The sequence below is a fragment of the Danio rerio genome, chromosome 23, assembly GCF_049306965.1.
Source record: "Danio rerio strain Tuebingen ecotype United States chromosome 23, GRCz12tu, whole genome shotgun sequence".
Taxonomy (NCBI): Eukaryota; Metazoa; Chordata; class Actinopteri; order Cypriniformes; family Danionidae; genus Danio; species Danio rerio.
Window position 1 is genome coordinate 39,567,501 of NC_133198.1, and position 14,043 is coordinate 39,581,543.

General features: G+C 33.8%; 1 protein-coding gene across 1 annotated transcript in view; it reads left to right on the forward strand.

The window, feature by feature from the left end:
- The window catches only part of lima1a (LIM domain and actin binding 1a), a 38,713-nt gene that overhangs the window by 7,306 nt on the left and 17,364 nt on the right, over window positions 1-14,043 (forward strand). Inside the window, 2 exon segments of the mRNA NM_131664.1 lie at window positions 2,586-2,628; window positions 7,910-8,233. Coding sequence (NP_571739.1) covers window positions 2,586-2,628; window positions 7,910-8,233 — 367 coding nt within the window.

Below are 14,043 nucleotides of genomic sequence, written 5' to 3' on the forward strand. Positions count from 1 at the left end.
AATTGAAAGTGTACCTTTTAGGTTCTGTGTGGTTTAGTTTGCTGTAATTAATTTTGTTGGTTCCTGTACATGTCAGTAGGAAAAAAGAAAAAAATTCTATCATAATCTATACAAAAGTTATTCTATTCCAACTGATGAGAGAACGGAACTACCTTTGGGCTATTGGGCCAGTACGGACCTTTAAAAGTTAAAGAATGCAGAAGTAAATGACAGAGTTTTTAGAGAATTTCTAAATGTGAATCCTTCTCAAATTGTCCTTTTTTTTTAAAGCAAAGGTAAACTTTAAAAGCTGTTTTAGATTTTTATCTTATATAATATCATTATCATTATTATTTATATGTTTTTATCTTGTGTGTTTTTTATTACCGTTGATGACTTTTAATTGTTAGAATGTTTTTATAATTATAGAAAAGTGTTATTTATAAAAATGTGATGAACTTTTTTTTTTTTTTTTTGCCATATAGTCAGAGAAGCTGATATGGCAATAAACTCAATTCTGTCTCTTTCTCATTTTTTGTTTTTATAATTAATGAACAATTTGAATGGAGCATGCTGACAAAAACTCTTTATTTAAAGTTAATTGGCAATATAATGAGGATTTGAATTTAAAATTATAAAGAAATGTCATCAATAGTCATTTAATAGACAAATCTTTAGCTGTTTCTTAAAGCTCCTTATTGCATTCCTTGTTTGTCTGCTCTCAGACGTTGGACTCTATAGGTTTGATTTACAGCTGAATTTCTGCTGGCCAACTCATTATAAGCACATCGGTTGGCTTGCAGTTGCTGTGTTTCCTGTGTGGAGGAATTTCAGAGAGCATCTGGAGTTTTTCCAGTGCATCTCCTGTCAGATTTTCTGATGTCTTTTCCAGCATTTTGCCTCTGGCTTCCTCTCCACATATACATCAATGACTCCAACATCCCGACAGCGCAGAATTACTGAGCATCAAAGAAACCAGAGTGAAGGATTAACTGGATTGCGATCTGACCACTGACCTTTAATAGGTGTGGTCAAATATAAATCCTGTGTGTTAAGTAGTCTTCTTTTTAGCGTTTGTGATATTTCTTTGTGTTCATCACTTTGTTTAACCTAACATTCAGAGCCAGCAGTAATTTTGCTGTAGATTTTCTTTGAAAATCAGACCGAACTTCCTGCTTTCGTCATTTGGGAATTTCTAAAAGTTCCTCCAAGAGTTATTAGATTATCCAAAACACCTTCAGGTTCACTTTCTGACGTCATCAAATAAAACTGGATGCAATATCAAGACAGTCCAGTTTTGTTGTCTGCGCTGCTCCACATGACCACTAGAGGCCACTAAAGGTTGAAAGGGATATTTTAGATTTCAGGCAGATGAAAGATGCAGGATTTAAACTGGGATCAGACAAGTATTAGGCAAACAATAACAAACACCATCTGCTGATTGGCCAGAGTTGGTTTATAGTGCGAAAATACACAACTAGCTCCTCTGATAGATGGATGGATGGATGGATAAACACACAAACAGACGCGACCCACGGACAGACGGAGAGACACACACAGACATTCCATTCAGGTGTCTGTATCAAATATAATTTACAAAAGTTTTACATATAATGGAAGCACAGTGTCCTATTCCCATTTATTCTAATGGATATATTTATATATAATAAAAAAACACTTCTGTTAAGGAATAAGTGATCATATACACCATTATATTTACTACAACTTTATTCATTTTTTTTTAAGACGCATACTTTTGCAATACCATATTTTTAATGTTATGAAAATGATTTATTATTTATAAATTTGAGGGAATCATTTATAAACGTGAATGAAACTTTATCTTGTGTTATGTATTGTTTATTGATGTAAATGTTATTATTTTATTGTTTTAAACCTAGTTATTATATAAAAGTGTTATTTATAAAAATATTTTTACGTTTTACCTGTTTTTGCCATACAATAGCCAGGAAAGCTGCAATAAACTCAAAACTCTCTTTTCACAATTATTTAGTCATTTTAATATTTTATCAAATAATTCATGTCAAATGATATTTGATGGTATATTAACTGCTGTTACAGTAGCTCAGAAAAAACTGGGGAAAAAATGATTAATGAATTGGGTGAAATATTTGTAGATATTTTATGTTCAAATTTTTTTATGCTTTAAACCACAATTTTGTGAATTGTAAAAAACTAAAAAACAAAACGTAAATTAATAAAATGTTGAAAGAGCAAAAACTATTAACTCCAAGCAAGAATATCAGTTCAGTTTAGTTAAGATGTTAAATCAAGTCAGCAAATATATACTTAACAAATGTTAAATGAGGCAAATTACAGTACAGCATTTGACTTTGACTTTACTGTCATTCGCACACAGAAAGAAACTTCATAGCATTGGCTCTGCAGTTTCAATAAGAATACCCAAGTAATAATATAATATACTACAAAAACATATACACAACACCTGACTGACAGTCTTTATCGTCTGGCAGATCTACAGTGCAAATCTTATGCAATATTATTATTTTTTTGTTTTAATATTATTATCCCAGTTGACTAGGAAGGCGTTGAGTGAACAGGTTTTCCACTTCATTTCTTCTCAGGTACCAGAAGGCAGCAGAAGAAACAAGTTTGGACAAGAAAAAAGTGAGTTTTCACCCTCGTTATTCATGCCTGCACTTTTCCTGCTTTGTTCAAACTACTTATTTAAAATTAGTTAATTATTAAATAATTATTAATTCTTAATTATTTTTTTCTTGGGAAAGCTTAATAGTTTATCTATCTATCTATCTATCTATCTATCTATCTATCTATCTATCTATCTATCTATCTATCTATCTATCTATCTATCTATCTATCTATCTATCTATCTATCTATCTATCTATCTATCTATCTATCTATCTATCTATCTATCTATCTATCTATCTATCTATCTATCTATCTATCTATCTATCTATCTATCTATCTATCTATCTATCTATCTATCTATCTATCTATCTATCTATCTATCTATCTATCTATCTATCTATCTATCTATCTATCTATCTATCTATCTATCTATCTAAACAATTTATCTTCTTCAATTTAACTTAATTATTTATCTTCTTATCAATTAATTAATTATGGGTGTAATGGAAAACAGTGGTTTGTACGGATCGGAACACGCGTAACCTGTGGATTACCACATTTTTTTTCTATTTTTTTTCCTAAATTTGTAACAATAAAATATAATGATGACAGAACAAGTTGTGGTAGGTTATGCGGGATGTGGTGGGGTACTTGGGTTATTAAGGGTGTTTTCTGTCACACTGTAAAACCCAACAGTCAACTTTTTATATATATATATTGCTTCGATTTCTAAATGAAAATGGCAAAAATAGCTTGGATGTAGCTAAGCTACTTTTGCCTTGTAGCTTTTATCTTAGCTTGTTACATTTCCCAGGGGGTAGCTTTTAATGTAGTTAAGCTACATTTTAAGTAGAGTAGCTAATAGCTTAGCTCACTACATTTTTCAAGTAGCTTGCCCAACACTGTCATCTAGCAATGAAACATGGTTTTATGAGTGAATAACTGAATCATTTATTGAAAATGAGACAAAAAGTAAACATAATATGTAAATGTATAAATCTAACATTATAATTTGTACAAAATATTATGTATACAGTAGTAGTAACAATACTTTTTTTACAGTAATGAATATTTTACTGTGTATTTTTATTCAGCTGATTATTTCTTCATTTTATTTTTAACAAAATGACAGCTTCTAAGTTCTGTTTGTTAAAACCAAAAGTTTCTTGCGGTATTGTTCTTGTAATAAATGGAAAGCAAATGACATTTGTCTCCTCCGCTTTTTAGCTGATCTGAAAAATGGTCTCATCTGTGACCAAAAAACCAAAGTGTAATCCAAACCACTAGACCACTACTATCTATCTGTCCATCTATATTCTACTGCTCTTCAAACGCACGTGCATTCACTGTCCAGTCATCTTAATCCCTATTTAGACGTCTTAATCCGCAGGTAATTCCCATGTGCTTTACATAACTGGTCCAGTTGAGTTTGTCAGGATAAAGGAGTAAACAGAAATGACGGTGTGCAGGATGTGGATGTACATGTATGTATGCAACTATATTAGACTGCAGCTGCTTCTCATTATGTAGCTTATGCATTCAAGTTTTGCTCGGCGTATATATATTAAATGAAAGGTTTTGTCATGGCTTTGCATTGTGTTTTGGCAGTGAGTTCAGAGTGTTTGTGGCAGGCCTCATAACTTATGCCTGGAATTTGAGTTGTCGACCCCAGGAGGCATTTTAACATCAGCCAGAAGTATTTGAGCTGTTGTAGCTTGCATTCAAGAGTAGAAAGTATGGGGTCAGATTAGCATGCTTTAGTTGCTTTTGTGTGCGAGCAAGGCACAGAAATGACTCTTAGAAGAAGACGGGGAAAAAAAGAGCAGTCACTTTCTGTACTTTATTAAATCCTGAAGACTGCAAATATAGTAGCTTTAATATGCATTAAAGTGAGGTTGTACTTGATATATTATTAACTAAAGGTGAAGTGAATTTATATTCGCATACCAATCTGATTTGGTTTTGTATTTTAGTGGATGTTTATACATGAGAGGTGATCTAATTGTTAATCTAAAAAGGATCTAAACATACTAATCTAATTGTCATGCAATTTTTAAAATCATTTAGCTCGTTTATACAGTATTTTGGTTAGTGTTATTTAGTACTGGGTTGTGGCTGGGAGGACATATGCTGGAATAGTTAACGGTTCATTCCGCTGTGGCGACCCCTGATAAATAAGGGACTAAGCTGAAGTAAAATGATTGAATGAACAAATATTTTATTTTGTTTATAGATATAGCTGTATTTTTTTATTATATTTTTACATGTTCAAGCAACTGTCATACTGTATACCCAAAAAAGACGTTTGCTGTTAAAACTGATTATTTAAAATGAGCTAAAACAACACAATTCTGGAGTTTGTTTTGATTCAACTTGATTGTTGTAAGTTTAATACACTTAAATAAAAAATAAAAAAAAGTTTGTTTTACCAACACAAATCGATTGTGTGGAACCCAGCATTTTTACATTGTGATTTAAAAAAAACAAAAAACAGAAATAGTTATGTAACTGAGGGGTTAATTTCTAAATACTATTCATTCATTCATTCATTTTCTTGTCGGCTTAGTCCCTTTATTAATCCGGGGTCACCACAGCGGAACGAACCGCCAATTTATCCAGCAAGTTTTTACGCAGCGGATGCCCTTCCAGCCGCAACCCATCTCTGGGAAACATCAACAAACATTTACACACACACCCATACACTACGGACAATTTAGCCTACCCAATTCACCTGTACCGCATGTCTTTAACTTGTGGGGGAAACCGGAGCTCCCGGAGGAAACCCACGCGAATGCAGGGAGAACATGCAAACTCCACACAAAAACGCCAACTGAGCCGAGGCTCGAACCAGTGACCTTCTTGCCGTGAGGAGACAGCACTACCTACTACGCCACTGCCTCGCCTTCTAAAAATAATGACTGGGAATCAGTTTGTGTTGTTACCTTGTTTTAAAAGTACACTGTAATTTTACTCATCCTCCACTAGTTTTTTTTCTGTTCTGTTTTTCTGTTGTTGAACAAGATATTTTGCCGGAAACCTGTAACCATCCACAGTATTGTTTCTCTACTGTGCACGTCACATTCTTCAAATATCTTCTTTTGTATTCAACAGAATACAAAAAAAAAAAAAACCTTAAACCGATTTTTAAATGATGACAGTTTTCATTTTTGAAGAGAACTATCCCTTTTATTGCAGATTTTTGTCCTTTTTTATATTTAATCAACAATTAGACAAACATAACAAGTTTTATAGTCTACATTTGTCTTTGTTTATAATAAAAAAACTCATATAAATGTAAATTTTCACTCAACCTGTACACTGTAAAAAACGATATGATCAATTAGTCCTGACAGCATATGTTTTTAGGTCATTGTATGTTATAAAACTAAAAGCCAGTTTAACATAATACAAGTTCAATAGACTCATAAAGTTAATTTGATTCAGCTTTAAGTTTTAAGGCAACCAGGATTTTTTTTTACAGTGTACTTACGTTGAAGCATGTAATCTCATTGTCTTTCGGCAACTTTCCTTTTTCCCCCCATTTCCTGTCAGCGCTTCCCCTTTTTCTGTTCTTCCTGGTGTGTCTGTCCTGTTGTAGGGGGGCTGGTCTAGTTCCCTCATGCAGATTCTTTCTAAAGACTAGCATCTGGTGCTGCATTTTTTCCTCATTTCCAGCAGCACGCTCTGAGGGAGCCACTCCTTCCTTTTTACCAGGTTTCTAAAGCTTTTGTAATCAAACTTTTCTAACAAACTAACATTTGCTTCATCTAATCACTTGAAGATATTTTGTTAGACATTTAGTTCTAATAACTGCTTTTGTTTGTTTGGATTGTATTTGTCTCAGAGGCCTGATTTATTAGTCATATATTTTTAATTACTCTTTAACTCTATTTTAAAGGTGTTGTTTTTAAAACTTTAACTTGCTGTTGCTTTAAAATGCATACTTCTATATTAATTTGTACCAGTCAATAACATCTTTAAATTAGACATTTACACTTTTACTGTAAATCTGTCATATTTTAAAAATCTAAATCTCTGTGTTGCTTTAAAATGATCAAATTAGCCAAAAAAAAGGATATTTTTAATAAGACTTTTACTCGTTTCATTGTAAATCTGTCCAATATCAAACTCTAAATCTGGATTTTGCTTTAAAATGCTTGCTTGTTCTTTTTTAATACATCTCTGGTAGTTTTCTTTGATTGAAAATGGTCATTAAGTCCTCAGAGGGTTTATCAGTCAGTGACATTATTTTAATAGGGCTTTTACCTTAAATCTGTCATGTTTTACACTAAATCTGCTGTTAAAATTTTGTTTTAAAATGGTTTTCTATTATAAAAATGTCAAAGTCCTGAAATAAAGGCCTCAGAGTATTTATCAGTCAGTCTGTTGTATTTAAAAGTCAAAACCTGTGTTTCTTTAAAACACTTGCTTCTATAATAACATTGTAATATTTACCATTCATTAACATCTTTAATTAGACGTTTACTCTATTTACTTTAGATCTGTTGTTATTATATATTATACATTTTATCATATTTTTATATGTTGCTTTAAAATGATCAGCTTACCCTATAAAGGACATTTTTAATAAGACTTTTACTCTGTTAAGTCTCAAACTCTAAATCTGGATTTTGCTTCAAAGTGTTTGCTTGTTTTTCTTTTTTAATACTTCTCTGTTGGTCTTCTTTGATTTTAAAACTGTCATTAAGTCCTCAGAGGGTTTATCAGTCAGTGACAAATTTTTTAATTGGACTTTTACCGTAAATCTGTCATCTTACACTTAATCTGCATGTTGTTTTAAAATGGTTCTCTATGATTAAATTACCATAAATGTCTCGGAGGAATTATCAGTCAGTAGCACATTTTTTTAAATTTACTTTTCCTCTATTTTCAGGCAAATCTGTCATATTTAAAAGCCTAATCTGTACGCTTGCATGTTTGTTTTTAAATGCTTCTGTTTTTTTATTCTTTGATTTTAAATATTGTCATAAAGACCTCCCTGAGGATTTGTCAATCAGAAATCTATAATAAATTAGTCTTTTGCTTTAATTTTAACGTAAATCTGTCGCATTTAAAATCTTTAAAAATGTATGTTGTTAAAAAATGCTAACCTTTTATCTTTGTTATAGCAAAAGGTCAATAGCAATAGATCAATGGAGATTATAGCAATAGATCAATACAGTTACAGGCCAAAGTCTGCATCATCTAGTCTCTAAATTTCAGTTGTGAAATCTCAGAAGTGACTGTCAGGAGTTTTTTTTTTTTTTTTAAACTTTTTTTTAAATCTCTTTTTTGCAGTCTCCGGAGAAATCGACTCCAGGCCTTCGCAACGGCAATCTGAGTGTCCTAAAGCAGCTCTGGGAACATCCAGCCGAAACGCCTACATCTCCAGAACCCAAAGCACACCTCCAGAACCATCTGCAACAGTCTGCTGTAAAAATCCCACTGGAGTCCACTAACGTCCAGCTTATTGAGGGCACAGACCAGCAGTGTTTGAGCAACAGTGATCAGCCAATGGAGAAGCGGACGCAAAGAGATGTGGAGACCCTCATCGAAAAGCCCACCGTCCCCCTCAACAGCCTGAAGATGATGTTCGAGAAAGGAGAGACCCTTCATAGTAATGTAAGTACGAGAATGTTGCTTTAGTGTATTAAACAGCACTTTGGCATGATTATACAGGGTTTCTGCAGGCTTTAACAAGTCAAATTTGGGACCGTTTTAAAACAATTATGAATGAAATTTTAGACTTAAACAGGGCTAAATGGGTTTGGCCATTGGAAAAGGTTTTTACTTGCCCCATCAAAAAAAATTTAAAAAATCAAATTGAGTTATTTCTTAGCCACATACTTTAATGTGTCAAAACAAGCAAACTCTAGTAGTATGCTTTTTTTAACATAACTTTTTTCTTTTTTCAAATTTAAAAGGAAGAAATTAAAACAATATTGGTGAATCTAGTTAATAAATAAACTTTTGTTAAAGGGGGGGTCGACTACGATATCATATTCTAAACTTTAGTTAATGTGTAATGTAGCTGTGTGAACATAAACAACCTCTGTGAATGTAAGATGTTCAATGCAAAGGGAGACATTAGCTTTTACAGAGTTAGCTTAGCAAAGCCTACAGCGAACAAAGTTTGGGAACTACAAAAAATACATCCAGGTTAATGATGTCAATCTCTTTAGGTTACGCACATGCACCCCTTGCAGAAAAGGGGCGTGGCCAGAGGCACTCTAATATTACAACAGAGATGCTTCCTGTTGATGTGGAACTGATCTGTGAATCACAGCACATTATGTTAGCTGACCAATCAGAGCCCCTAGAGGGCGGGCCATTCAGAGGAACTAGGAAATATGAGTTGTTTACATGTTAGCTGAGTAGCCTGAGCACACATTGCTTTGCATCTTATAAACAAAGCCAAGCCTTAAAATTATACTCTAGACCACCCCATAAAAGTTTTGAGATGGATTGTTAGCAATTAGGTGAATGTTATCCAGATTTACCAGAATATGGGAAAATGAAGACCTGCTTAAAATGATTTAAAACATCCAACAAAAGAGTATAGTAAATTTTAGATTGTTTTTTTTTTAAGGCCTGAAATTTTGTTTCTGAAATTTAAAACATTTTAGGATCCCACAGACCCCCTGCTATAAAGGGATAATTCAGGCAAAATGTACTCCTATTAAAATAATTCTATTTCTGTTGAAAAGAAATGAAATTGGTGTCAATTGGTAATGTTTGATGTCAATTTTGGGGAAAAAATACTATGGAAGTCAATGGCTATCAGTGCATTAATAAAGTCTCTTTATCCGTTTTCTGAACATATACAGTTGTTACCATCCACATCCTTTACATTTTGCTTTTTCTCACTTATTAGAAAATAAAAGCAGTTATTTTAATATTGTAATAATATTGCACTTGGGAATTATGTCCTAAAATTACTCTCGTGTCGTACCTGGAAAACTGTCACATCCCCAAAAAAGTACAGGTATTGGTATCGGCAAGTACCAAGAAAGAAATATCGATACTTTTAAAAAAACTAATATTGATGCGTCCCGACATTTTACTGTCTTTTTGTTTTCGATAAATTAAAAAAAAACATCAGCCTTGATATAAACATTCTCTTTTGGGCAATTCCCAAATGTTTCACCATAATGAAGTGTCTGGAGGGCCTATTTGTGCAGCTTATTTCACATTCATAAATGCTCTGGGTGGACTTTTTGGACTCTGGGTTGTCTTTTCTGCTTGCTGGATATCTGTTTGTATTCAAAACAGTCAAGAGAGACTGGTCATGCTGTGAGTCACATGATCTGATCACGAAGACTCCAGAGTGCTTAAATTCAGTTCATCTCTCTCATTTCTGAGGATTTTTTGCTCCGCTAAACACTCTGCAGGTCAGCTATTATTTGTTTGCTTGGTATAAAATGTCGTATTAGTTGTACTTTCAAATTGTAGCATCACTTTGATCTTTTAACTCGGGTGTTAACTCTGGCATGTAACTTGTACTCCTCTAAATGCCTTGCATGTTTACCTGACTGCAAGTTGCGTCTTGTAGCTATCTGCAACCATACTGATATCAGCTGTAAAATGCTTCTTTAGGGGATCAAGTCTAGCTCTGAATGATCTGCCTGAAGGTAGTCCAGAACACGAAATCACTCACAACTCCTAAACTCTTAACTGCCTAGATCAATAACTATCAAGAAAAAGTTGATCTTTTGCATTTGGACTGCTACAATTGGATCGTTTACAAAATGGGTGTTACCAGATATATTATAAAAGGGACTGTAATTCATAAATGAATGCTTCGATGTTTAAGAAATTTGGCATGCATATGCGTCATGTGATTGTAGAAAAGTGTGCTAAATTTCAAAGTAATCTGCCTATAGGTGGCACTATAACTATTAAAAGGTGACTAATAGTGTCTTTGGCGATTCACTCTAAGTGACTTAAAAACATGTTTTGCATACAGTGGTCCTTAACCACAGGGTACCAGTACCGGTCCATGGGTCAATACTGCAAGTACCGAGCCGCACAAGAAATCATTAATTATTTCCTTTTTATTTATAATCTGAGTCTGAATGGTCTTTTATTTAAAAAAAACTTTCATTATAAAAAATGACGGTATTGTCCCGCTTACATCTCAGTCACTTGAGTGTCCAAAATTAACTTACAAGCAGCAATCTAAGAAACAGACGTCTTTGGAAAGTTTCTTTGCTAAGGGGAAAAGGCCAAGTAAAGGACCCATGAACTACCAAGCAATAGATCCACAACCGATTTGTCAACAAATCGGGTGAATCCACCATGCCTATGCAAGAAGATGAACTGCTGGAGATCGCGAATGAAACTCAGACAAACAGGCATTTTGCATATCACGTCTTTTCTAGAGTTGGCACAAGTTCATTATTTCCAGCAGCTTGCAGATGCACACAGTAGAATGAATGCCGGGAGCGCACAACGAGTCACGTGACAAGAACTGACTGATCAGCTTCAGCTTGTATGAAATCTACACAATTTGGTTATTAATGAATTATCTGAGACAAACACAGAACACCCAAACACTGCAGTGCTTTGTAATTTTCTTCATAAATAAAACTTGTATCAGAATGACAGCAACGTTTTGTCAGCTTGTCATTCTCTGAAAAAACCTACAAACCAACCCCCAATCAGCAGTAATATTGTCGCGCGCTGACCAGTCCACGGTAATAAAAGGTTTGGGGACCACTGTTCTAATTAACAAACGGTTTTATGTCATTAAGCCTCCAAGATAAACTTCAAACGAAGTTAAAATAAATGACTGAAATTACATAAATACAAACCAAATCTGGCCACAACAAAGTTCTTTGTGTTCGTTTTGGCAGTTCGAAAAAGATCACTAAAGCGACCTTTGGGGCAGTTTGTTTTGTTTCTTAACACCTTTGAGCAGCTAATGGCCAGTGACGACTGTGCAGTCGGTGGGCGTGTAACTTAACTTGGTTACCTTTAATTGAATTTTTAAGAGGATTGAATATAAAACAATTAGGTGGGCCCTCAAAAAACTCAAGAATTGTGTTGATTTCAGCTCGTTTTAAATAAGTAGTTTGAACAAGCAGCAAAAAAAAACAACATTTCTGAGAGTACTTCAGTTCAGACTCTGTTGTCCGTGAGGTTTTTGATTGGGTCTTCACATTATGAAATTTATTGGTCTCTGAGTTATAATAATAATAATAATAATTAGAACAAAATCTAACATTAGTGGTTATTGGTATCAGCTAACATTTCCATTTCACTTTTCATCCTCGAAAAAAAATCTTCATTTTACTTGAAGATGTCCTGTAAGCAACATCCTACCAACACCCAACAGAACACTGTCACACATCAACACCTTTGCATTGTTGTTGTGAGTTTGCACTGATAAGACCTTCTCGCATTTCTTCCTTTGAAACGAGATCCATTGTAAATCACTGATTAGAATCTCTGATCTACTGTTCTCTGCGAGTCTTTGTGGTTAACATTCCCGTGTTGTCTCTTTAGTCACGCCTCATCTTCATCTGACATTTTGTTTATTCTTTAATCTAATTTTTTGGGAACACTCAAAGGTTATGTGTTGAGAATAAACCAGGACTTCAATGTTCACAATGGTGTCTCTTGTTTGACTGCAGTGAGAATCGTACCCAGCGTTTTTTTCTGGAAAAGAGTGCTCTGTTTTGAAGGAGCGTGGGTGGGGGAGAAAAGGGAAGACTGAAAGTGAATTCCTCCTTTTTCTCATTGTACCATCACCACCACAAAACCAGTGCTTCAAAACATCCCAGCATGCATTTGACGATAGTTTGACTCACATTTTCAGTTTTATTTTAGAAAGGCAAGCATCCCTAATCCAAAACGTTAAACTTGTAGCTTCTGTGGTTGAGACTGAGTGATTTGAACTTGTGAATCATTTAAGTGACTCAGAACAAAACATTGATTCAGTTCTTGAGTTCAGCTCACTGACTCCACAATCTGGGTCAGATATGAAACAAAATATAGCCAATAACCAGGGCCAGACAGAATCTGCTGACACTTCTTTTTTGATATTCCTGCAGATTTATGTGGAATGATTTTGATAATAATATAGAAAATAAAAACTTAAGATCACAAATAAAAAAAGAATAATGTTAACTTCTTTAAAATATACAGAAAATCCAATTAGATCCACTTGTTTGGTGAACAAAGCAAGTTTCTCATACGTCTACTAAAAGAAATTGGAAAAACAAAGAAGGAAATTTCACAGGAGGACTAATAATTTTGTCTTTATCAGTTATTAAAATAAATAGACTCATTGATGGGTTAAAAAAATCGGCGGAAGTCTGTGTATGCAGATTCCATGTGGTCCTACTAATAACTCTATTATATGCGTTTATGGGGGGTTATTTCTAAACTCCTCACCTCTCAAAAGGCATTTCCATCAGCGGACGGGAATGAGGTCGCTCTGGTTGAAAGTGTTTGCTGTTGATGTCATGAGATAAACATCCACATGATCGCTGAAGGGTCAAACTCTCAGCTCTCATCAAAGCCAAACGTCTCTCCTTTAACCTGCGGGATGGTCATGAGGGAGAAACACTGGCTGAAATTAACTGAATTCATCATCCACGTCCTACAGCATGTCTGTTTTTAAAATCTGCTTCAGAGGTTTTCTTTATGGATGTCTCTGGATATTGACTTGACTTTGCTCTGTACTGAGCAATGAAGTGCTGGAAAAGGCAGTTAATAAAGAGAAGTACCACATATGACTAAATGTAGGTGATTTATAGGATGGATTTGTTTTGTAAGAAAGATTTTCGCAATTGTTTTGTCATCAGGGGAAGCCATTAAGTTTCAGATTGATTAATCCAAATAATTGGCTAATACTTTCTGCTTTGCACATTTCAATGTAAGTCTGAATAGTATCATCCACGCCATTTGGTTTATACATTTGTCAGCAGGAAGATTTTAATAGTTTAAAATATATAATCAAACTTGCCATAATCACTTAGTATTTTATGTACTTTTCATAGAAGCCAGAATAAGTTACAGACAAAATTATTAGCCTGTGCAATTACTAATTTTTAAAAAAAATATTTCCCATGTGCTGTTTAATCGAGCAAGGACTGTTTTTATTTGTCTGAAGGAAGCCTTGGCTGGATAAAAAGCATTTAAAATAAAAAAGAATCATAATAATTTAATAATATCATCACCCCCTTAAATTAATATTATTATTATTATTATTATTACTGTTATTATTTAGTTGGCTACTGAACAAATCACTGTTGTCCTATGACTTGCCGAATTATCCCAAACCGCCTAGTTAACCTGATTAACTTAGTTGAGCCTTTAAATTGCACTTTAAGCTAAATACTATACTGTAAAAAAAAATAAAATCTGTCACTGAACAGTTTCCATATTTTTTATTAAGTGTTTTCCATTTATTTACGGTGGTTAAT